Below are 25,457 nucleotides of genomic sequence, written 5' to 3'. Positions count from 1 at the left end.
CCAGTCCACTACCAATTATCAAATGGCAGCCTCCTCCGGAGAACAAATTTAAGTTAAATGTAGATACAGCTTTGGATTCTTCGAGGAGCAAAATTGGAACTGGTGTTATTGTTTGGAATTCGGCTGGCCATGGGAGCAATGTCTAAACCAGCAGTAAGCAATTTTAAGTCACAGGAAATGGAAGCTAAAGCAATGTTTGTTGGTCTCTCGTGGGCAAAGCAATATAAAATTCCTGTTGCTATGTGGAAACTGATTGCCTAACACTTGTTAATGCTTTGAATGGATGCATTTCACAAAATTCGGGTTTCTTTGATTTGGTTTCTGATGTGACTTTTCATTTATCCTCTCTCTAATGTTTGTGCTTCTCATGTTAAGAGAGACGCTAACCAAGCCGCTCATGGTTTGGCTAGACAGGCATTACAGCTGGATAATGATTGTGTATGGTTAGAAGAGATTCTTTCTACCATTTTCTCTGTCATTGTAAACGACTCTTTGTGATTTATAATAACAGATTTTTCTCAAAAAAATAAATAAATAAATTTAATAGTTATTTGTTTACAACATTTTTTTTATATGTTATCGATCAAAAATGTCAATAGCCACGTGTGAATTTTTAGAGTTCATCAAGATCTACAGAAATTATTTGGATGTATGGGTATACCATTGATCAGGTAGTGTTTCTTCAAGTAAGTAGGGTGGTCAGGGATCAGACCAACCGATTGATATTTGGTTATAGTCCTTGTCATATATACAAATTGGTATGTCCAAGTCCAACTATGATTGATGGCTTACTCTGTCGGTTATTCAACCAAACAACATACTGAGATATGTGAAAAATACCTCATATTTGTAGTTTAAATTTAAGTTACATGATTCACACATTAAATTAAACTGTAAAATCATAAGTATTACACGTAAAAATGATGGTTTCACGACTCGTGTTGTACAAACTAATGATCTACAAATACAAGCCTCATGACCTCATATTTTTATAATATCACTTTGATGCATAAGCTTTTCCTAAGAATGAATTCTCTATTTTCTCGCTAGTATTTGACAAACTCAGTTGGCTTCATGTTCATCTGATCTTAAGCATTAAACTAGGAATAGGTTACTACAGTTGATGCTGAAAATTAGCTCAACAACAAATTTTTATTAAGATTTTAAATTCTTTAAACCATGTTCGATTTAGTCAAATCACATGCTCAATCAATTTATTCAATTTTCCTTTCAATTCTCTCAGTCGGGTCTGGGTTGTTTGCTCTCTAAATTCAAGTGTAAATTTGAGTGTATTCTGACAGAATTTCGGTTAGTTTAGTGTGATCAAGAATTCATCCCCTTTTTAGAATGATCGGGTCTTCTATTAATAGACGGGAAGGAATGCTTGATTCATTCCTCTTTCCTGTTTTGATTTGCCCACGTCCTCATTCTCATCGGCAAGTCATCGCTCCCTACTCATTGCTCCTTCTCTTCCTTTCTAAGCTCTGTTACGCATTTCTTTTTATGTAGAAATCTGCTCTTTTGTCTGCTATTTTCCTCCTTCACTTCCTTTTAATGAAATGGTGCGTTTCTCTTTAAGACCTGTGATATTATAAGATCAGCTCTTTCTTCTTATTTCTATTTTCTTAACTCATGAATATTATTTTTATCTCTTACAATTGTCCCTCGGTTCTATGGTATTTGTGTTAGGGTTTATAAAACACTCAAGAAATATAAATCACAGATCTAAATATATTTCTATAAGTGCTTTAATATAGAAAACCCTAAATCATAAATCTATATAGCATTTGCTAAATTAAAGAAGAAGATGATGATAAAAGATGAGCGGAAGCACTAACCTGAAGCCATTGTTGGAGATTAGGTTTTGATCTTCCAAGAATACACTATTTTCTAAAGTATTTTCTCTGATGGGGAAGGAGAGAATACAGAAACCCTAGTGTTTCTTGGGGACCACTACCTATTTATAGACTCATCTTAGAATGAGTTTTGGGTATTTATAATTTGGCCCCTCAACAAATTATAAATTAACTTATGGTATCTACACATTAATTCCATGACACTTTGATACCCTTTTGATACACATAACATAATTGGTCACTTAATTTTGTATCACACTTTATAATAGCATATACATTATACATATGTGTCCACATAGGATTTTTAATCCAACAATCTCCCACTTGGGCAACATATGTTACCTGATAAAATGTATAACCTTATGAGCTCAAAATTTACTATTATGTAAAGGTATTCACAACAATCTCGTCCATCAACTATACCCATATAGGATCAAAGCGATTTTCGTCATATCAATCATGACTAAACCCATCAATGGTCACATATACAAATATAGCCAAATGACATAGATCAATCATGGATGTGTAGCATGGAAATTACATGAAATGTGAACCGAACATGCCTATTTCCAACTGGTCCTCCTTAAACCAAAGTGAGGTCAAACTTAAACATAACAAAACAGAGTGAATAAACTGAAAAACTTTATTTCTGATCAGAAAATAACCAAATACATAAATGTCTTAAACAAACATAAAGCAAAGAGAATACAAACTCCCACTAAATCATGATATCCTCAAGTAATACTACACCCATATGAGCAATGTGCTCATGAAATACCTTGGGTGGTAATCATTTTGTGAGCGGATCCGCTATCATGGAGTTTGTCCCAATATGCTCTATGGAAATCTGTCCACTCTGCACTCTTTCTTTCACAACTAGGAACTTTACGTCAATATGCTTTGACTTGGATGAGCTCCTATTGTTATTGGAATACAACACTGCTGATTTATTGTCACAAAATATCTTAAGTGGTCTTTCAACATTCTCCAAAATACGCAGCCTAGTGACAAAGTTTCTCAGCCATATTCCCTGATTTGATGCCTCATAACACGCTACGAATTCAGCTGCCATAGTGGAAGAAGCTACAAGTGTCTGTTTGACACTTTTCCAAGATATAGCTCCTCCAGCTAACAAGAAAATGTAGCCTGATGTAGACCTTCTGCTATCTTGGCATCCAGCGAAATCAGAATCAGAATACCCTACGACCTCCAAATGATCTGATTTCCTGTATGTGAGCATGTAATCTTTTGTTCTCTGAAGATACCTCATAACCCTCTTGGCTGCTATCCAATGATCCATACCAGGGTTGCTTAAATATCTGCCTAACATCCCAACAATGTACGCAATATCTGGACGCGTACATACCTGAAGATACATTAGACTCCCTACAACTGATGCATAGGGAATCTTTTTCATTCCCTGAATTTCAAGGCTGCTTTTAGGGCATTGTCTAAGACTGAATTTGTCTCCTTTAGCAACAGGGGTATCACCTGGTCTACAATCTTGCATGCCAAACCTTTTGAGTACTTTATCGATATTGCACTTTTGTGATAATCCAAGAATACCCCGAGAACGATCTCGACGTATTTGAATTCCTAATACAAAAGAGGCGTCACCAAGATCTTTCATCTCAAATTGCTTAGATAGAAATCTCTTGGTTTCGTGCAATAAGCCTATATCATTAGTGGCAAGCAATATGTCATCGACATATAGAACCAGAAATATGTATTTACTCCCACTGAACTTGTGATATACACAATCATCAATAATATTCATCTCAAAACCAAATGAGATAATTACTTGATGAAACTTGTGATACCACTGACGAGAAGCTTGCTTGAGTCCATAGATGGATTTCAGAAATTTGCAAACCATATTCTTTGGGTCACCAACTACAAAGTTTTCTGGTTGCTCCATATAAATTGTCTCATCAATGTCGCCATTGAGAAACGTTGTTTTAACATCCATCTGATGTCTCAAGGTCAAAATGAGCAACAAGTGCCAATATTATCCTAAAAGAGTCTTTCGATGAAACCGGAGAGAAAGTCTCTGTATAATCAATGCCTTGTTTCTGAGTATAGCCTTTTGCTACAAGACGTGCCTTAAATCTCACCACATTACCATATTCATCCTTCTTGGTTTTAAGTACCCACTTACAACCAATTGGTTTTACACCTTCTGGTAATGGGACTACTTCCCAAACTTTATTGTCTTGCATAGACTTATTCTCTTCATCCATGGCATCAATCCACTTTTGAGAGTTAGAACTTTTCATGGCCTGATGCAAGTTGATTGGATCATCTTCCATCATTCCAATTTCATCCTCATGTTCTTGAAGAAATATAAAATAGTCATCTGAAATAGCATTTCTTCTCTCTCTTGTGGACCTCCTTAATGGCTCTTGTTCTTGAGGGTGTTGACTTTGTTCTTCGGGAACAATAACCTCATCTTGATTTGGGAGTTGTTCAACATTGTCTTATTGAGGTTCCGGATTCATTTCTTGATCAATGACAGGTGTGGAAGCCTGAACATTGTCTAAAATGATAGTAGGAACTGAGTTTGAATTCAATTCGTCCTCAAAAGTAATGTCTCTAACCTTATTTCTCCCCCCAAATTCAACATCCTCAAAAAATGTTGCAGTTCCCGTCTCAAAAATATTTGTGACAGTGGGATCATAAAACTTATAGCCCCTAGATCGCTCAGAATAACCAATAAAGTAGCTGCTAACTGTTTTGGAGTCCAATATATTTTCATGTGGCCTATAAGGCCTTGCCTCAGCTGGACATCCCCAAATATGAAAATGCTTTAGACTAGGCTTTCGACCTGTCCAAAGCTCATAAGGTGTTTTTGCAACTGCTTTACTTGGTACTCTATTCAGAATGTAAGCTGCTGTCTTTAATACTTCTCCCCAGAGGGACCTAATCTCTATTGGCACCTAATCTCTTAGTTTTGGTCTGTTTTCCCTTGATACAATCTACACAGACATTGAAATCTGTGAGAGTCAAGAGACTTTAAAATGTCATCAAACACAAGACGCTCAATTCTACCTCTTGAGATATGACCTAAGCGTTTATGCCATAATGACGCTGAATTTTCTTTATTTAATTTGCATTTAGTACCTCGTGATTCCACATGCAAGGTTTCATTATAGGATGCAATTGTTTCTAGCAAATAAAGATTGTCATAAGTATTCAAATAACCAGTTCCAATAATATTTGAATTTAAAGATAAAGTAAACTGATTGTTTCCAAATGAACAAGAATATCCAAATTTGTCCAACAAAGAAACAGAAACTAAATTCCGTCTAAAAGACGGCACAACAAAAGTGTCTTTCAAATCCAAATAAAAACCAGTTCCTAATAACAATCTAAGATGCCCAATTGCTTCCACTTCTACCGATTGTCCATCGCCCACAAAGATGTATCTTTCACCATCACTTGGCTTTCGGTAGCTCAGGCAACCCTGCATAGAAACACTTATGTGAATAGTAGCACCAGAATCTATCCACCAAGTGTTTCTAGGTACTGAAGCTAAATTAACCTCAGAACAGACCAAAGCAAGATTAATACCTTTCTTTACACGCCATGCGTGATATTTGGCACAATCTTTCTTCACATGTCCAGGTTGGTTACAAAAGAAACAACCCTTAGAATCCTGTTGTTGTTTCTTTTGAACTGGACCGTTAGCAGCTTCATTCTCAAATTTCCTTTTCTTGCCCTTATCCTTAGGGGTAGTTGACAAATGAGCACTTTCGGTTCAGTCCTTTTTCAACCTTTCTTCCTCTTGCACACAATGAGAAATGAGCTCGTTGAGAGTCCATTTCTCCTTTTGACAGTTGTAACTAATTTTAAATTGGTTAAACTGTGGAGGAAGCGTTAACAAAACCATGAGTACAAGTACATCCTCCGAAAGCTCAATCTTAAATGTTCTTAATCTTGAGACAATATGATGCATTTCCATAATGTACTCCCTTACATTTTCTTGACCCTTATACTTCATGTTCATTAAAGAACCAAGAAGTGTTGTCATTCCAACCTTATCGTTTTTAGCAAAACGCTCCTCAATTTGTTCAAGGAAATATTTAGCCATAGTAACCCCTTCGGATTCAGTGCCCCAAAAGGCTTCTGGAATGCTATGTTTCATAATCATTAGACTCATGCGATTTGAACGATCCCACCTCTCAAATTCCCTTTTATCATCATGGGAACTTTCCTTAGTGAGAGGTGCAGGTTGTTCATTCCTTAGTGCATGGGCTAAATCCATACATCCCAGAACTATAAGTAAGTTCCTTTTCCAATCCTTGAAATTGGTCCCATTAAGCATAGGAATAGAATTAATGTTAGCAGATATTGAGGCAGCAGAAGATGAACTAGCTGAATATAGAACAAATAAAACATGCTCACATTAATATGCATAATTAAACAATAAATTCAAAAATTGGTTAATCCCATCTCAAGATACCAAACACACATTAATATCAAGTCTTTGGACAGTAATATTAACTGTAAGCGGTACTCTTGGTGTAGCAATCAAATATTGACAATAAAACTGTGTCAAACAATAGGTCAATCTTTGGACTAACGTATTGCTTACACAAAATACCTTATAATTGTCACACATTTATCGCCACAGGTATGTTTGAAATCTAGCAAAATATTCACTTACCTTTGGGCTAGTCAATATAAGCATCAATTACAAACACACAACCATCCTAATATTTAAATAAATTAATCTACACAAAAGAGGTCACTTTGGCGACATATTGTTTCAATTAATTTATTCAAAATATTAGTCATAAACCAACACCAAAATTTGAATTAAATTGTTTGAACCAAAATATATAATAATACTAATATATATATATAAAAATTATTTTAAGAGGTAAACAATAACATACTGCAACTATATATAGTTAAATCTGAAGCCAAGCCCAATACAATACTAAAATTAACTCAAAAACTGAAGCATCATACATAAAAGAATAAAATTGTATATATATGTATGATATACGCTGACACTCATTGATAAAGAAAAAAATAAATTAAACTGAAGCCAAAATAATCGAAAGAATATATATGTATTCCGACTGAAACTATACACCGACCAAAGTTGAAGCCATATTTATAGTAATCAAAAAACATATTATCAAAACATATATGCAAAACATACATGTCAGAAGAGGGATTACATATATAGGCGCTACATGAATATATTCAAGCCAAAATTACATGCATGAATTCTTACGGCATATAATAGTACTGAACATATATTAATAAATAGAAACATATATTGAGATTGTATCCTAAAAATTGCGGCAGCAGTATAAAGAAAATAAAACCCTAATTTTCAAAATCTCCAAATTTCATAAACAAAATCATCAGATCTTCAATTAATTCAACAAAAGTGGCTCTGATACCACTTGTTAGGGTTTATAAAACACTCAAGAAATATAAATCACAGATCTAAACATATTTCTGTAAGTGCTTTAATATAGAAAACCCTAAATCATAAATCTATATAGCATTTGCTAAATTAAAGAAGAAGATGATGATAAAAGATGAGCGGAAGCACTAACCTGAAGCCATTGTTGGAGATTAGAAGGTTTTGATCTTCCAAGAATACACTATTTTCTAAAGTATTTTCTCTGATGGGGAAGGAGAGAAAACAGAAACCCTAGTGTTTCTTGGGGACCACTACCTATTTATAGACTCATCTTAGAATGAGTTTTGGGTATTTATAATTTGGCCCCTCAATAAATTATAAATTAACTTATGGTATCTACACATTAATTCTATGACACTTTAATACCCTTTTGATACACATAACATAATTGGTCACTTAATTTTGTATCACACTTTATAATAGCATATACATTATACATATGTGCCCACATAGGATTTTTAATCCAACAATTTGAGCTCTTATTTAATGCCCTAATCCCTTGGGACTACACGTGTGTATTTTTAAAACATAGTTTACTAATAGTAGATTAACTATTTAATAAAATTCGTGATAATAGTAAAAAAAAAAAAAAACTTCACTAAAATAAAACCAGCAATGAACAGGATTACATCGCTAAAAACTTTATTTCGAGGATTCTCTCTTACAAAAGTTTTTACAGAAAAGGCTATATATAACAGTAGGTCAAAATATACATCAGGTATAGCCCAAAATAACTCCTGACAACTTGACCACACAAGCCAGATAAATTGATATGTACATTTGCCAGAGAAGGTTGTCATCTCATGGTTGTCCTAGTCATTCGTTGCCCTTACATACACCACAAAGCACCAGTGAGTCACAAAGACTCAGCAAGAAAAGCAATACAACAATCATATAATTCATCACACAAATATCATCAAGCAAATTCACATCATCAAAATCAAATAATCGTACATTACTCATATATTCAAATCTAGCTCAGTACAAATATCCAAACACAATGAATGTCAATGTAAAGAAATATATAGTTATACACAATCACCAATCCAATGATAATAACTATAGCCATTACTTCATAAAGTAACTATTCTCACTACTTTCCTAGAAAAACAATTCTAATGCATCACCTAGCATACTAATATCTTTGTCCTTGTTTAATAAAACAACCCTGATACTAAAAACTAATATTCAAATATTACTGTTGTTGATACCCTAACCCAACATCCATATATCTCATTGTCTAATAAGACAAGTCGATGTCCTAACCTGGCATCCATAAATCACATTGCCTAATAATTCAGGTCGATGCCCTAACATGGCATCCATATATCTCATTATCGCTACCTAATAAGGATCGCCGACAAGTAAGAAACCTAACAACAATTCCAGTTTAGAGTCATGACTATTCACGGTTATCACATAGGAACAAACAAAATATCACTCCCTAGTATCCATATATCTCATTTTCTAATAACACAAGTCGATGCCCTAACCTAGCATCCATATATCACATTGTCTAATAAGGCAAGTCGATACCCTAACATGGCATCCATATATGTCACTGCCACTACCTAATCAGGATCACCGACAAGTAAGAAACCTAACAAAAATTTTAGTTTAGAGTCATGACTTATCACGATTGTCTCACAGGAAACAACCTGAATACCACTCCATGGTATCCATATATCTCATTGTCTAATAAGGCAAGTCGATGCCCTAACCTGGCATCCATATATCACAATGCATAATAAGGCAAGACGATGCCCTAACATGGCATCCACATATCTCTGTCATCATTTAATAAGACAATCAACAAGTAGGAAACCTAACAATGGTTTCACGTGATGTCGTGACTTCAATCCACTTAACAGTAATTATCGTTCTATTGCCTTGATCATAATTGAGTCATAACGATAATAATCGTAACTTGACATGTTATGTGTTACAAATGTACTTTTCTTACCTTCAATCTAAATTTATGCATGTCAGCCAACTCAAGTGGAGAAACACCCTACAATCCCGGTCATATGTCACAACAACAGTAAACCGATAAGTGTCTATTCTAAAATACTGCCTCATATCCGCATAAAATAATCTAGGGTTTTCTACCAAACCTCATGACAAAATACCCTTAAATAAACATATTTTTGCTCTAATTTATTATTAAAACTATAGAGCTCTTAACGAGCTTCAAAACAACATATAGAACTTCTAAAACGGACACCCGAGTGAAAAATTATGGCTAAAATACAAAAAATCAGTATTTCTCGGTTATTTGGTGAGATTTCTTTGCATTCATAACCGATTTTCTCACCTTTATTATTTGGTTTTATTGTTCTTTTCTATCTTAGGAAAGAATCATTTTTCAGCTGGACTTTTCCTTGTATGGAAACTTCTTGTAAGAGAAAAAAATTCTCTTATGGAAAGTTTATTTTTTAAGGAAACTTTGACTATTATTATTTTCCTTAATGAGTTCAATAGTGTCTTGATAAGATCAGATCAAACACACTGTTTATGGCAGGTATCAAGACCCAATACATGATCGGACACATTTTTGGCAAGTTTCCTTTTCTGGTCAAATTTGCTGCAATAGAATCTGATCTGATGCTGCAAATTAGGGTTTTATTTAAGAAAGTTTTGTACAGCTGTAGATTCGATTTTGTGGCTGTCCCTAGTGTTTCTATGATCTATATATAGAACCTAGAGAGCAATCATTGGAATCAACTCTTCTAGTTTTTATTTTTTGCATTTTTCTCATTTGTTAAGAGAGAGTTCTTTTTGTGAGAACCTAGTTGTTCATCTAGGTTCTAGTATTTTTACTCTGTCTTAGGGTTGATTAAAACACTTGATTGAACAAGAGAGGTCTTCGGGAGAAGACTTGTTCAAGCCTTACTTCGGGAAAAAGTAAGCACTCACACCTCAAAGACGAAGGGAGTTTGTTGTTTGAAGGTGGTTGTGAAATCAGATTTATAAAGTGCTTTACAAAGGATTGCGACAATAATTTAGAGAGAGTCTAAACTTGTTTAAGTCAATTGTCTTTGTAATTGTTGATACTTTATTAATTGATTTCTTTCGCTGGACGTGGTCCCGTGGACTAGGAGTGTTCGAAAGAACATTGATACCAGGTACAAATCTCTTGTGTCAAGTGATTTAATTTTCTGTAATTATGTTTATATTCTGCCTGTTCTGGTTTGTCTCTGCAAAACTAATTTCTGTAGTAACAAAATTACATTCTACTGCTGCAGACGTGTACAGTTTTATATTTCGTATATTTCTGTAATAATTATTGGCATTTGCAAAAATTCAATTTTTCAAATAACCTAATATAATTTAAAATTGAAACAATACTTTTTAAATTAAATATCTAAAATAAGTAATTAAAACTAGTCAGTATATAAATTTTGTATAGTTAATAAAATATATATATATATATAAAAAGAAACTAAAATGATGCTTTCGGGTTATCTTTTTTTGGTAATGATAAAAAAATATGTTTTTCACACCTTAAAAGTAAATCATCACAACACTATTTCTTGAGCCAAATAATCAGCGAAGCTGGTCTGAATTTATTTATTTATTTATTTATTTTTGAAATAATAGAATTAAGAGACAAATATGGTGGAAAAATATAGAATCAACTATTTATATATATATATATGATAGATGTTACATGTCAAGTCACGTATGTTAATTTTATTTTAGTTTTTAATTTTTTTTAATATCATTATTTTAAAATTAATAATATTACATGTAGTGATAATCATTAAAATTTGAAAGTATAATAGTGATTTAAATAAAAATAAAAATTACTATTATACTTTGTAATAGTAATTAAAAAAAAATATTATTCGTCCTAAATTTATCTTCGGAATTAATGAAAATGTTCATCTGGTTAAACTATCAAAACATTCAAATTTAATATTTAAAATTTAACTAATTCTAAATATCGAAATTTGAAAATAATTTTTAATAAAAAAATAAACAATATGAACAAATTTATTATTAATTGCAATACTTTAGGTGGATTAATTATATTTAGGTTTAACATGGATGCTGACCCTTTACGTGGCAACATCTAATAATTTGTTATTTTTTTATTTAAAAAAAAAGTCACTCAATAATTTCTCATAAACCAAGAATTCTGTTATATAGTCACATTTTGTATAGAATAGATATATGTGGATGTACTCAGAAAAAGATGATAAGACCTAAGAGAGAGGAAAGTCGGAAACTATTTCAATTTCCTATAACAGTACTCTCGCTTGGCAAGTTAGGTAATTAAATTGTTATTTATTGAAGTATAAATACAAAAATTAAGCCAAATAACACTGTGGTATATTTTAGACTAAATTTAATCCAAAATATACATTGGAGATGATTTTATGTTTATTTACATTTGATAAAATATTTGCTCTTTATTCTTCAAATTTTCAAAGGATATTGAAGGAACTATTGACAATCGGGGAAATTTAAAAAATATTTATTTTTATGTTTTATTTATAATTTTCTAAGCTAAAATTTTTAATTATGAAAACACACTTTGCTCAATAAAAAATAATAAAAAATAAACAATTAAAAATCAACAAGAAATTAACCTTATGACATCTATAAATAAAGGGAAATTTACACCCACTACTGATTTTTCCCATTTTATTACATTTATACTGTGCCACGCTGGAAACAACATTTGTACTGTTTTTTTTTTTTTTGGCAGTTTACTGCCTTGAAACTTTAGCCGTGTAAGGGATTTATCATTGCCACTTGTCACGATAGGGTTTTGCCACGTTTATTTTTTTTTTTAAAAAAAATATTTTTAATTGTTTGATTTGACGGTTATGTGTTCTGATCAAAAAGTATTGTATTTATGTATTTTTCTTTTATTTTTTTTTTATTATTTTCGAATCTAAATTTTGTAATTGGTAATCTCTCTCACCTCAACTGTTCATCTTCTTCCCCATTTTCAGTTTTGTTATACGGTTGTAGTAGTGGGTGGTTTTTTCATTTTAAAAAATTTCAAATCCCATACCACTATCTTAAACTTCCCTCTCATTTTCCCTCCCATTTTTATTATTTTTGTCTATAAATACCTTCATAGTTCTTGATAATGGTCGTTACTCGTTCATCACCATCTCCGGCCAAAGTTACAAAACCCACAAAACAATCGCAGAAAACCAGACCCAAATCAAAAATGGGTAAAAAAAATCTGAAAGAGAACCCTCCTAGCCCCACTTCCCCTTCTGTTAAAAGAAAAACCATTGCTGGACCTTCGAAGAACACTCGAGGAAAAAGACCTCGAACTGTTGTTGAAAATTCAGACTCAGATTTTGAGTTGGATTCTGAATTTCTTAAGTCGCCTGTTTCTGTTAAGGTATTTTACTATTTATCTGTTGTTGTTTTTCAGGTTTTTTATTTTTTTTGTTAAATTCGATTTTTGAAGTTCATATATCTGGGTATTTGTTTGTTTTTGTTTATGTATTTGTAATTGTTTTATATATCTTGTTTGCTTTATTTATGTGTTTTTGTTAATTTTTTATTTGTTGTTTTGTTGGTGTTGTTTTGTTTTATTTTAGGGCAAGGGTAAATCCCCTGTAAAGGTGTTGCCATCATCAGGTGTGGCTGAGGAAATTCCTGTTAATAGGATTGTTGAGGTTTGTCATGTTATGCATTCTGTTCCATGTTTTTTTTATTGTTTTTTTGTTGTTATTTTCGTAGTGTTTTATGGTGTTTTATCAGTGTTTTTATTGTTTTGTTTTTTAGGATTGGGAATGCAAGTACACCCGATCTCAATTCTATCATTCTAGAGTAGTAACATCTGGGTATTACTCTGTACTTGGTGACATTAAGAGAATTTTAATTGAAAGCCAATTGGAAATTTTTTCAAAATCTGTGTTTGGTTATTTTCTTCGGATTACAGAGTACATAATTCATTACCAATTGCTTCATTGTTTGCTGTTGAGGGAGGTTCAGCAGCCTAATGGGTTGGAGTTTTGGGTTTGTGTCCAAGGGAAATACCTTAGATTTAGTATCGAAGAGTTTGCGTTGGTCACGGGGTTAGATTGTCATGTTGATTCTGATTTTTATCAGTTTAAGCAAGATGATAATGAATTGGTCAAACATTGTTTTAAGGGGTACAAAAAAATTACCAAGGGTGCTATTCAGACTGCTTTTATTGCTGACAATCTTAAGGATAACGACGATCTTGCAGTCAAGTTGGCTGTATTGTATTTTGTGCAGTGTTATTTGTTAGGTGGTCCCCCGGGTAAAGTTGTTTCGTCTGAGGAAATAGATGTTGTCGATAGTGGTCGATATAATGAATTTGGGTGGGGCAAGCATTGTTTTGATATCACTATGCATTCTTTGAAGGGTAAGATAGATTCTGGTTATAAGAGGGTAGTTCGTAGTGACGAGGATGGTGGGTATTACAGGTTATTGGGTTTTCCTTTGGCTATTCAATTCTGGTTTTTCGAGTGTTGCCCGTATGTTATTGGGAAACTGTCCTTGTACTCAAATGTTGGCATTCCAAGGATTTTGAATTGGCCTAAATTACCCAAGGACAAGGAGGGTATGGTGAAAATGGATGTCATGAACACCCTCATTTTCGATCGGTCTTTGAAAGAGGTAATCCTGTTGTTTTTTATTATCTTTCCACTGTTGTTTTAATGTTGTTTTTGTATACATTATTTATACTTTATGTTTTTATTGTTGTTGTTATTTTATAATTTCAGTTTCATGTGCATATTGTTTTTTGTTTGTTTTTGTTGTTTCAGTTAAAATTAAGAAACATCACTCCAACTTCCGTTGAGAGATTGAGTTTGAGCCTCACTGATTTTTTCTCTGGTGAGACTACTCCCGAGGCTGTAAAATTCAAAATTAAAGGTGGTTCCAAGCCTGCTGGTCAACCTGGCTTGATGGGTTCTTCTTCATCATCTGCTCATGAGAATGTCTCCCGAGTTGAGTTTGAGGAATTTAAAAAGTGTTTATCTGTTGTTGTCGGCCCGGCAAGGGATTCTTATGAAATCTGTTGCTGAGATGAACAAGAAGCTGGACATTCTTATTGAGGTGTTTTTTTTAATTGTCATTACTTTTTCTGTTATTTTTTTAGTAGTGTTTTTATGTTGTTTTATACAGTTAATTAATTTTTTAATTTTTTATTTTTGTTCTCAGTCATCCCAAGGTGGTCTTACTCACAATGGATCTCAGTCTGAAGATGCTCTTCGTACTTTAGAAAATGAGGATGATGAAGATTCCACTTCGGAGGAAGACGAGGATGATAAATTCGACGATGACAAAGGAGATGATCATCATGACGATGAAACTGATGATGATGATGATGATCTGGGTGGAGATGGTGTTGGTGCTGGTCAGGATGAGGCTCACACGGGCGATGTTCGTAACGATGAGGGTGTTGTTGTTCCCGAGGTTGTTTCGAGGGATGATGATACCGGCAAGGTGGATGATGCCAAGAATTCTGACTCTGTGGAACCTATTGCAGAGATCAAACAGGTGTATTTATTGGTTGGACATCATTTTTTTGTGCTTTTTTGTGTGGATTTCTGTGTTTTGTGTTTGTTTTAATAGTTTTTTACTGTTTTTTTCTGTTGTCAGCCTGAACAGTCTCAAGGTGGGGAGGACAACATTGATGTTGATGCAACAATTGCATCTGCTGTTAAAGTTGTGGAGAATTTGGTTTGTGTTTCTGTTTTTTTTTTTTTTTGTAATTTGTATTTATATGGTATTCTATTGTTGTTTTTATGGTGTTTTTATTGTACTGTTTGAAACTTAAAAAAAATCTTTTTTTTTATCCTTTCTCTTTTTTAGATTGGTTCCTCAACTAATGCCCCTGCTCCTGTTGAGACTTATGAGAAGACTGATCTTGAAATGGTTGTTTTTCAAGAGACTCCTATTTTACGTCCTCAAAAGAGGGATCGGAAGAAAGGAGCTGTTTTGAAATCCCCATTCATTGAGCTTGCTTCTGGTGCATCTAAATCAGGTTCATCCTCAGTTTCTCCTGATGATTCTGTGTATAAGGTCGTTAAATATGTGCGTGGTTTGTGCCCGTTGGACAACAAGATTGGTGAACCTGTCGATCCGCAATTGGAAGCTGAGTTTGTCAAGTGGGTTGATACAGGTCTTAGAAAGCATAAATCTAAGTAAGTATTTTTGTAGGTGTTTTCAGTTATATATCTGATATCGTTTTCCATTTATTTTTTATTTTTTTATTTGTGTTTTGATATTTTTTTATTTGTTTTTTTTTTAGCACAACAACTAATGTGTATTGTAAGGGTAAGGACACAATATTTCCGCCATTTCGTTTTAGTGTTGAGGACATCAGCAACAAGATGTGGTTTCACAACCTTGCCTACCCTAATTGTTTCCTTACCAATTCTGTAAGTTTTTATTTTATTATTATTATTATTTTACATATTGTTTTTTTGTTTATTTTTTTTAATGTTTTTAAGTGTTGTTCTGTTAGTTTTTTATAAGTTTGAATGTTTTTTTACTTTCTTTTTTTTTTCTTTTTGTTCAGCACATTGACATCATTTTCTATTATCTTCGTAAGAAAATAATGTACTCAGCCGAGCCGAAAATCAAAGTCACCACAACTGATTGCCTGTTTTGTTCTAGCATAACAACTTTGTATGAGAAGTTTGTTGAGAAAAACAACGATATATCGGTGTTGTCTCTTTCTCACAATGTGGCCCAGTACATTCAAGGTGGTAAGATATTATGTGCCACTCCTTGGCATTTGGTTGATCATGTTGTTATGCCTATCAATGTAAAATTACAGGATCATTGGATTTGTGGTCGTCTTAACATAGTTGACAGGCGCATATATCTGTACAATTCATTGCGTTCTGGGAGGTATATGACAGCTGCCAAAGAGGCTTGCAAGTCTTTCTCTGTTATTTTACCATATTACTTCTCTATGTTAGACTTCAAAGGCCTTCGCAACGAAGCTAAGTTTAGCACTATGGAACCTTTCCCTATTGTTGTTGTTGATGGTTTACCCGAGCAGGTCACAGCGTAAGTTTTATGTTTAGTGTTCAATGTTTTTCACAGGTTGTTTGTATTTTTATTTTTTTGTTATGTGACTTTGTTTTTTATCAGTGTTCTCATAGTGTCTTTTTTTGTGTTTTCTTGTTGTGTTTTTTCCAGTGATTGTGGTGTTTTTGTTGCATCATTTGCTGAGTATTTCATTGATGGCAAACCCATCCCATCCTCTGATTTTGATGTGGAAATTCACCGCGATCGTTTGGCTGTGTTATTTTATCAATATGGGATGAAGAAGCAAACTGAGAACATTGAAAGTGAATCCGAGGCCCCTCCCAGCCTTCAGAAGTGATTTGTTTTTTCAATCAGATTGTCATTGTTCTTATAGTTTTTTAATGTTGTTTTAATGTTTTTTATGTTGTTTTTCTTAAACAAACATTGGTGTTATGTTGTGTTTCCTTACGTTTTGTGTGGACAACATGTAATCTTTTTATTTTTGTATGTTTTTTCTTATTATTTTTATGTACAAACATGTTGGTATGTTAAAGTTGTTAGTTTTTTCATTTCACATCCCTTCTTTTTTTGTTTTTTTTTTCTTATAGTTTCTCTGTTTTTTTGAATACAAATATTAATTTCAGTATTAAAAACACAAATTGTTTCAATAACAAACTTCATATATATATTCAATTTAGTATCCAACATCTTTTAATATCCAATCTAAAGTATCAACAATTCCCAATGTAATCAATGTTTTTCAAATAAAAAATGTATTCCCTTTGTATTTCAGAAATTTAAATTCCTCAATATCTCATTCTCAAAACGTATGTGTAGTTTTCTTTTGTTTTTCCACTGTTGTTTTGTTGTTGTTTTTATTCCCTTCTACGTCTTCTGCTGCATGTTCTTTTGTTATGCCCCAGTTCACCACATTTGCTGCACTTGTTGTGTTGATCCTTTTCCCATCCAGCCTTCCTTCTCAATGTTTTTGGTCTTCCTGATTTTACTCTTTCATGTGGAGGCAAGACTATAATATTCTTCACTTCTTCTGGTACCTCCCATTCACTTTGGTGTCCTATTGGGTAAACTGTCCCTGAATAAGTTGCTAGCCAATTTTTTTTTGTGTAGTAATCTGAACAGTAGGTGTACGGGTCCATGTTCATCTCCCTCATCACGGCCACTGCGTGCCCGCATGGCATTTCATCTATTTGGAACCTGTTGCACGTGCATGTTCTTTTTTCTAGGTCTACTTCCCACGATTCTTTCATTCTTATTACCTCAAACAAGTAATCTGTTGTTGCTTTAACCTATTTTAAATTTTATTGAAAAAAAAAAAATCAAACATAGCTGTAATTCCAATAACAACAATACAAAACTATTAAAACAACAATACAACAACTTTTACTTACTGTTTATTTTTTTTTTTTTACAAAAAAAAAAGAAGCATAATTAATATTTTACCTCCAGATTCAATGAGTATGTGTAATTTTTCAACAGTATGTCTTCTCCAGTTGGTGATAGCTTAGTGAAGGTGTTGTGTGCTTTTGTCCTATTAGTATGCGTCCATTGTTGCACCAATGCTCTCAAGCATTCTAGCAGTGTTGTAATTGGTAGCTCCCTTGCTGCCAAATTTGCAGCGTTCAGTGATTCTGATATGTTTGAGGTCATTGTGGAATACCTCTTGTTTTGGCTATGAATTCTTGACCACTTTTCATACCCGATTTTTTTTAGGTAAGGTCTTATGCGTTTGTCCAATCCATCCAATTCAGCCATGTGGAACTCGAATTGCTTTTCTGTGTAGGCTTTGACTGCTCCAAAGAATGGCAGATTGTATTTGGCAGCATGTTGTTTGAAGCTTGTTTTAAGGTTGCTCAAAATGTGGTAACCACAGTAACTGTGTGCAATTTCTGGATAGATTTCTCTTGCTGTTTTGATGAGGCTTTCATTCCTGTCTGAAATTAGGCATTGGTGTTCCCGTACCCCATACGCTTCTTTAAATTTTTTGAAGAACCATTTCCAAGATTGGTCGTTCTCAGAATCTGCAACACAAAACGCTAGTGGAAAAATATGACCTGCTGCATCTTGTGTGCATGTGCACAACAAAGTTCCCCCATAAGCTGCTTTGAGGAACGTTCCGTCCACAACAACTATCGGTCTGCATGCTCCCCACCCTTTTATGGATGCATCCAACGCCATGAAAACAAAGAGCAAGCTGTTGTCTTCTGCCATTTTCAGATCGACAAATGATCCAGGGTTTGTTTTTTCCACCATGTGTAAGAAACTCGGTATTAGGCTGTACGAGTCACTAGCATTACCTCTCAAGTCGTTTACTGCATGTTCCTTACTTCTCCAAGCTTTCATATAGTTCATTTTGATGCCAAATCTGTATTTCAACTCCCCTTTTATGTCCATCGCTGTTGCCTTGGTCTTTATGTTCAAGAACTTCGGTTTTATGCATTCCCCTATCAGTTTCGATGTTGCTTGCCTTTGGTCTTCATGCCTAATATTTATGGGGCATGTGTGCATATTTGAGAACCTATTGAAACAAAAAAACAACAAAAACAACATTAAAAAACTATTAAAACAAACCTGTTGCAGATACCAAACATGTGTATTTCAGTACAAATTGTGGAAACAGGGCAATTGTTAAGGCTGACAACAAAAACAACATTAAAAAACTATTAAAAAAACAAACCTCCTGATTATGAATGTGTTTGTTGGGTCATTTCTCGATGCTCTTAGTGACCAATTGCAGCTTTCGTAAACACATTTCAGACTGTACTCTTGAGAGCAGGACTTCCACACTTTGTACTGAAAGTTGTTTTTGATTGCGTAGTAGCTGAGGACATTTTTAGAGTTTCTTTGTCTTTGTATGCTGTCCTTTTTCCACTTCGGGGTGTTGCTTGTCCGTTATTAACTTTGCATTGTTGATGTCGATTTCGGATCCAGCTTTTTACCGGTGTTTTCAAGTTGTTCTACCATTTCTTCAAAGCAAATCCGATTTGCATAGTCAATTATGTCGAATTTGTCCTCCTCATCTTCTATTGTTTCTGACTTTTCCCCTTCTTCTGTTTGCTGTCCCGTTGTGTATGATTATGTTGTTGTTATGTTGTTTTCAAGCGTTGTTGTGTTGTTTTCGATCATTGCCACATTATATTCATTCGGTGTTGTTGTGGATATCGAATTTGGTGTTGCAGCAGGTGTTGTGTTGTTGTTTTGCTGGTTGACACATAGTGGATATGTCGTGAAATCTGTTTCTTTCATTTTCAATTCCAAGTAAAAGTAGAGGCTTCGATCGTTGCATATTTTGATCGGTGGTATTCCTTCTTTAGCTTGGTACTGTATTTGTAGTGTTGTGCTGGTGTTTTCGCAACCCAATGAAGTAAGCAGTATTTGCAGTAGCTCTTCGTACTTGCATTTTGTTGGTATGAATTCTCCACTAGCCACATAGTTCACATAATTGTGATCTTCATTCCATTGTCCATTGCTCTTGATGAGTATTGGTAGACGTTCCATTACCTGTCATTCCAGGGTCTTATTTAATGTTAAAACAATAGTACAACAACAATAAAACAATAGCAAAACAACAAAAAAAAAATTAACAAAAAAAAATCAACAACGATAAAACAACACAAAAACAACCAAACAGAAATACCCATTATATTTTTTGTTAGTTTTTATTATTATATTTGTCTGATACATATATGTATGAATGTTTTTGTATTACTAACCGCAAAACAACATTAGAACAACCCTAATGTTGTGTTTGAATAATTGTACTATTTTATCAATTTTTTTTTTTTTCGAAATCATTTTGTGTTACAAACGTCAAACTAACAATAGAACAACCCTCATTTATGTTTTTGCATCATAAATTAAAGAATATCACATTTGTGTTTTCGTTTTTTTTTTTAAAACTTCAGATCTAAATCTTGTTTTTTTTTTATTTTTTATTTTTTTTTGGTTTCTTAAGAATTAACTTATTTTTTGGGTTTTGTTGTGTTTACCTCTGTTATTTTGGGGGGACAGTTTTCTGTACGTCTTGTTCTTCAATTCTGATTCCTTTTCAAAAAACTCTTCGCCGGATTTAATAGTTTTTTCTTGGTGATTTCCGTCTCCGGCGTCTCCCCACACACGAAGAAGGTTGTTTCCCGTGTGTTTTACTGTTCACAGTATAAATGAAATGATGTTGGGCTTGGGCAGTACAAAAGTAATGAAATTGGGCTGAGGCAGTAAAAATGTTGTTTTTGCCGTGTCCCAGTATAATTGTAAAGTTTTGGTCCAAAAACAGTATTTTTGTAAAATTCCCTAAATAAATTATAAAATAAGAAAAACAACTCATGACAACCATAATAAAATAATAAAATAACCAAAAAAAATTACTGAAAAGACATTTTTGTACATAAATAAATTTAAAGATTAAAATAAAAAAAAAATTCGTGTTATGTATTTTTGTAAATTTTTTAAAATTTTGATGAATTATGTGAATTTTTCTTGACAATTTCCTCTTGAACAAAGCGATGTCATTTACTACTTATTGCTTGCAAAATGCTTTAATTACTCTTTCCTCACATGCATGCTCATAAATAAAATGCTTTAATTACTCTTTGCTCACATGAATAAAAGATTCTTTAATTTTTTAAAAAAGAATAATAAATTGTAGTGGGAAACAAAATTATTTATTATTGGATTACTTTGTACTAAAACAATTTTAAAATGATTCGCTAACTTTAAAAAAAAAAATAAACAATTTTGAAAGGTTTGCGGAATTTCTTTCTTAAAAAAATTATGACAAGTTTATTTAAAAATGAGTTGTCTATAGAGGAAACACTTTTATTTATTATTGAAGTCCACGCCCCAGGGTCAAGTAGTCTGGCAGAGTTTTATTAAGTCCAATGGGCTAGTTGATACAGCACAAAAAAGGTGACAAGAAAAAAAAAAAATCGACATAATATAAGAATAACTTGTGTGGAAATTTGGGGTGACATTACTAGCAATTAGTTTCATGGAGAACAAGTAAATAGTGTACAAACTTATCATTTTGTAGTTGGTTTATTCATCCATTCCAAGAATCCCAGAGAAAAAATCTTATTTACAAAAGTCATTTCTTTTAATACCATTTTAAAGTACAATTTGTATAATTTTACAGTTCTCCATAGAAAGAAAACTCACAGATCTACTCGTAAAGTTCCTTCATCAGAATTGGATTCCGATCTTGAGGAACTGAAAGGTGGTTGGCCAAAGAATCTAGAGAGGATGAGTCGAGCAATATTCTCAGCTGCCACAGCACTAGTCTCCATTGTACTAGCTGCATTCTCAAAGGCATTCACATAATACAAATGTCGATCATCCAAGATAAATGGTGCAAACACTTCAGGAGCTTTGTAATGAGGGTATGCACCCCAATTTATTTGAATTGTCTCCTTTCTCAGACTGAAACCGCACACAGAAAATGACACAATTAGTACTGAAAATTTGTAAGGGTAGGCTACCTTTCCATTTAAGAGGAAACAAAAGGAAGAATATATAAATCCTTAGTTATTTAAGTGATTCACAATCTTATTCAGCAAAAAAGAAAATCACAATCTAAGCTAAAAAAAAACACTTTTAATTTACTCTATTGTAACTTCCTCACAAATAATGATATCAACCCAAAAGGAAAATACAAGTCCTGCTTGGTTTGTTTGGACACATTTTCATAACTAGTTTTCACAATAGATCTCTTGAAAAAGAGATAAATGAATAACACATAATTATTCCGAACCACATTTGCGTACTCCCCAAACTTCTGGCATAACTTTTTTTTTTTTGTTTTAACTTCTCTAGTTATCTGTAGACATCAAATTCCATGTTTCAACTGTGTATATAATCTATTAGATAATAGATCATCCATAGCAACAAACCATTGTCAAAGTGGTTTTTATTAGAGAGAGAGAGAGAGACAAAGAGGCTTAATCTACAACTGACTAACTGAGAGGACAGAGATATAGTACTCTTGAGATCAACCAGTCTCAATTATGCTCAGATGGATCGCAAATTAGTCAACCCGCCTTGTCAAGCTAATTATGTAAAACTATGTAAAAAAACAACTAAGGTGAGGAAAGTACGAAGAGACAAATACATGCTGAGGTAAATAACAAGCCCTCATGTACTTTGGAAATCTTAAAGGAATAACAACCACAGCAACAGCAGTTTAGCAAAATGGTTTAATTTTCATCAGACTTAATATTCTAATGCTATTTCCCTCCCTTTTACTAAACACAATGATGACCTCATTCTAAAGCCATAACCTATTGCTCCTCTTGGTTTTCAGGAAATAATAATGGCTAGTGGGTTTGGAAGAAGTTGCTGTATCTAGACAATTATGCAGTGGCAATGATGGAATGGAGACATATGAAATAGATATTAAACTAGACCACTAATGATATTGATATTTGATAAGTGGAAGCCAGTGCTAAGACAGAATGGGAGGACAATTGTCAAAATTTTCAGAGCAAACTATGATTAAGGTAATGCCATCATCACACCAGGTACTGTAAATTAATTATTTAGTACGTTAAGATTTTTCAATTAAAACATACAATGTATGCAGCAGTCTCCCGAACGTAAAAAATAAATGATTTCCCCACACAATGAATAAGAGATGGCTAGTGGATAGTACCTGAAGATGCTATCTAGTAATTCATCGCTCATAGGTTTACGAGAGAAGACCTTGTACGCCATATCTTTTTCATCATATTGCTTAAGAACTGAAATGCTTGAGAATGAAAGATCTGGATGCTCAATCGTTCCCACTAGTTCTGGAATTTTTGATACCGAATCCAGGCCGAAATATTCCTTCGGAACAACAAAACATCAAGGATTAATTTTAATAGAAATAATGTAGAATAAAATGAATGGAAAACAAAGGTTTCTGCACAAGGATTGATAAGAATGTTAGAGAACTTACAGGATTTAGAAGGCCCCTAATAAAAGTTGCATAGGTATGCTGTAAACTTCTCTTGGGAATTGATACTTGAGGAGTAAACTGAATTTTCACCTCATCTAGAGGTGTAGCAACCACAGCAATGTCACATTTATAGCTCTTTCCTTTGGTGGAATTAAGTTCATAATATCTTTCAACAAAAGAGATTGATTCTATTTCCTCATGTAGGTGCAATGCAACATTTGAATGATTAATAAGACCAGAAGCCATCTGCCAGTTCCCTCCTTCTATGGACCACAACCCTTCATCAGATCCAGCCAATGAAACAGCTCCTGCAAGTCCACTAATGGCTACACTCTGACCATAATTGATTCTTGTGATGACCTGCAATTAAAAATCTTAAATTTAAGCAAAGCTCAAACATGCTACTTTTTCATACCCAAATAAACAAATCAAAATTCAAACAATCCAACACACCCTCTTATAGTATTTCTTGTTTTAAGCACCATACACATACTTCAACCAAACTGAAGCTACATTCTTGAGCATATTTCCAAATCTTATATTTGTTTATACTACAATCAATAGCTTAATATGGATCCATAAGTTTATAGCTGACATAGCATTCAAATTATCGCAATCCCTATTAAAAAAAAAAAATATCGCAATCCCTATTTACTTACTTTATTCATTGACTCTTGTAGTAAGAAAGATCTAAATTTAGTCTCGGGTTATAGGGATATGTCCAGTTACAGAGGGAATGCAATGTATAGATCTCACCATATGAAGCTTAATCATACATGATTAATGATTTCCTATTTGAAAAACTCAAATCCAGATCCCAAAAAGTCTTATCAATTCCCATTAAGGATTATAACAAAAGACTCGTTCCACAATCTAATTCGTAGCTAATCATGTCAGTAACCACATTTTTTTTCAGAAATCAACCATTTAGTATATATAAAGCAGATAAATCTTACAGTTACAAGCTCATTTATCAACAAAGGAGACAATCCAATATCAGCCAATTTAAATCCCAAAGTGGTGGTTGTTAGATTGTAGAGTCCCGCCCATTTAAGCATCTCCTCAACGCTTTCAAAAATGGGTCTCGACTCATGACTTTCATAGTATTTCAAAAAATTTCCAACAGTTTCCTGCACAGTACAAATATGTCTCACAATAACTAACTCAATTCAATCAATCTCTCACTCAAAATATTTAGTACTTGTATAAACACGCAGAATTTTACCTGAACAAATGTATTCATTTTGAGAAGCGAGAAGCCGTAGCGAAGAACCATGAGGACCGAATTGGCGACCGAAACAATCTTCTGAACAAAGGGAAGGCCGGAGTTGAAGCTTATGGTTTTAAAGACAAATTTCTTACCGTCCCAAATTCCGAAAGCTGGAGAAGCAGAAGAAGATGATGATGAAGGTTCTTTAATGGTGAGATTAAGCAGCTTGGTGTAATTGAGGGTGTGGAAGTTTTTGGGATGGAGAATGGAAGCTCCAGCCTCGAAGAAGTCGCCGGAGACATTGACCGTGGCCGTACGGCCTCCAACGACGCCGTTTCGCTCAAAGATGCGGATGTGAAAATCGACATCGGGAGTGGAGTAAAGCCGGAGAAAGTGGGCGAGTGAGGAGCCTCCGATGCCTGCGCCGACAATGCAAACGGCGGCATCCGGCGGTGGTGGGTTGGTTGCTGATGAGACAGAGAGAAAATAGAGAATGAAAATGAGTGTGAGCCTTGATAACACCATTGTTAAGGAATTGTGCAAAGCTCCAAAAGCTACACGTGTTACTCTTCTTTACGAAACTTTCCGTTGTTTAAAACGAATGATTATAGCTAAGCAGGACAGTGAAGACTTTTTTTTTTTTTTAATATTTTTAGCATAGATTAGACACAAGTGCATAATAATTTTATTTTTATGACATGGTCTTTTATTATTATTATTATTATTATTATTATTATTATTATTATTATTATCATTATTATTATTTAGGGTTTTTTATAATATTTATTAAATTAATAAATGGAACTGATTTTAGAAAAAATAAATAGAACTGATATTAAAGATGTTAGGCCATGTGCTTTTAATATTTTTCTTCTGTCATAATAATATCTATAGCTATATAAAAAGAGATAATACTTTTTTCGGCATTTTTATAATAAACTAAGTAATATAATCGCTTTTCGCGTGACTATTTTAAATATATAATATAATAATTAAAAAACAATTACTTATGAA

The 25,457-nt window shown here is 33.4% G+C and overlaps 3 protein-coding genes across 3 annotated transcripts; 1 reads left to right on the top strand and 2 right to left on the bottom strand.

Moving 5' to 3' along the window:
- The first annotated feature begins 14,303 nt into the window (after positions 1 to 14,303).
- Positions 14,304 to 16,962, top strand: LOC115696380 (uncharacterized). Its single transcript, XM_030623281.2, has 6 exons — positions 14,304 to 14,802; positions 14,905 to 14,985; positions 15,118 to 15,449; positions 15,557 to 15,686; positions 15,827 to 16,323; positions 16,456 to 16,962. Exons 1-6 carry the CDS (start codon positions 14,311 to 14,313, stop codon positions 16,640 to 16,642), a joined length of 1,719 nt encoding a protein of 572 aa, XP_030479141.2. The 5' UTR covers positions 14,304 to 14,310; the 3' UTR covers positions 16,643 to 16,962.
- Positions 16,963 to 16,980: 18 nt separating this feature from the next.
- On the bottom strand, positions 16,981 to 18,505 carry LOC115697829 (uncharacterized). Its single transcript, XM_061118847.1, has 2 exons — positions 17,746 to 18,505; positions 16,981 to 17,591 (listed from the first exon to the last, which is right to left on the bottom strand). The coding sequence occupies exons 1-2, from the start codon at positions 18,478 to 18,480 to the stop codon at positions 17,160 to 17,162; spliced, it is 1,167 nt and encodes a 388-aa protein (XP_060974830.1). The 5' UTR covers positions 18,481 to 18,505; the 3' UTR covers positions 16,981 to 17,159.
- Positions 18,506 to 21,307: 2,802 nt separating this feature from the next.
- Positions 21,308 to 25,111, bottom strand: LOC115697848 (farnesylcysteine lyase). The gene is made up of 5 exons (XM_030624994.2): positions 24,459 to 25,111; positions 24,190 to 24,363; positions 23,234 to 23,593; positions 22,946 to 23,121; positions 21,308 to 21,717 (listed from the first exon to the last, which is right to left on the bottom strand). The coding sequence occupies exons 1-5, from the start codon at positions 24,966 to 24,968 to the stop codon at positions 21,453 to 21,455; spliced, it is 1,485 nt and encodes a 494-aa protein (XP_030480854.1). The 5' UTR covers positions 24,969 to 25,111; the 3' UTR covers positions 21,308 to 21,452.
- Positions 25,112 to 25,457: the final 346 nt, after the last annotated feature.

This window comes from Cannabis sativa, chromosome 7 (genome assembly GCF_029168945.1).
Source record: "Cannabis sativa cultivar Pink pepper isolate KNU-18-1 chromosome 7, ASM2916894v1, whole genome shotgun sequence".
NCBI lineage: Eukaryota > Viridiplantae > Streptophyta > Magnoliopsida > Rosales > Cannabaceae > Cannabis > Cannabis sativa.
Note: the sequence above shows the minus strand (reverse complement) of the source record. Positions and strands in the feature narration are given on the sequence as shown.

What these genes read in the sequence shown, in the direction of transcription:
- LOC115696380 (XM_030623281.2), top strand. Translation starts at nt 14,311, where the DNA reads ATGAAATCTGTTGCTGAGATGAACAAGAAGCTGGACATTCTTATTGAG. An exon ending in CTATTGCAGAGATCAAACAG is followed by an intron (nt 14,803 to 14,904) that starts GTGTATTTATTG and finishes TTCTGTTGTCAG; the next exon opens with CCTGAACAGTCTCAAGGTGG. An exon ending in ATTGTTTCCTTACCAATTCT is followed by an intron (nt 15,687 to 15,826) that starts GTAAGTTTTTAT and finishes CTTTTTGTTCAG; the next exon opens with CACATTGACATCATTTTCTA.
- LOC115697829 (XM_061118847.1), bottom strand. Translation starts at nt 18,480, where the DNA reads ATGGCGTTGGATGCATCCATAAAAGGGTGGGGAGCATGCAGACCGATA. An exon ending in CATACTCATTGAATCTGGAG is followed by an intron (nt 17,592 to 17,745) that starts GTAAAATATTAA and finishes AATTTAAAATAG; the next exon opens with GTTAAAGCAACAACAGATTA.
- LOC115697848 (XM_030624994.2), bottom strand. Translation starts at nt 24,968, where the DNA reads ATGGTGTTATCAAGGCTCACACTCATTTTCATTCTCTATTTTCTCTCT. An exon ending in TGATAAATGAGCTTGTAACT is followed by an intron (nt 23,594 to 24,189) that starts GTAAGATTTATC and finishes TTTTAATTGCAG; the next exon opens with GTCATCACAAGAATCAATTA. An exon ending in TTAGGGGCCTTCTAAATCCT is followed by an intron (nt 23,122 to 23,233) that starts GTAAGTTCTCTA and finishes GTTGTTCCGAAG; the next exon opens with GAATATTTCGGCCTGGATTC.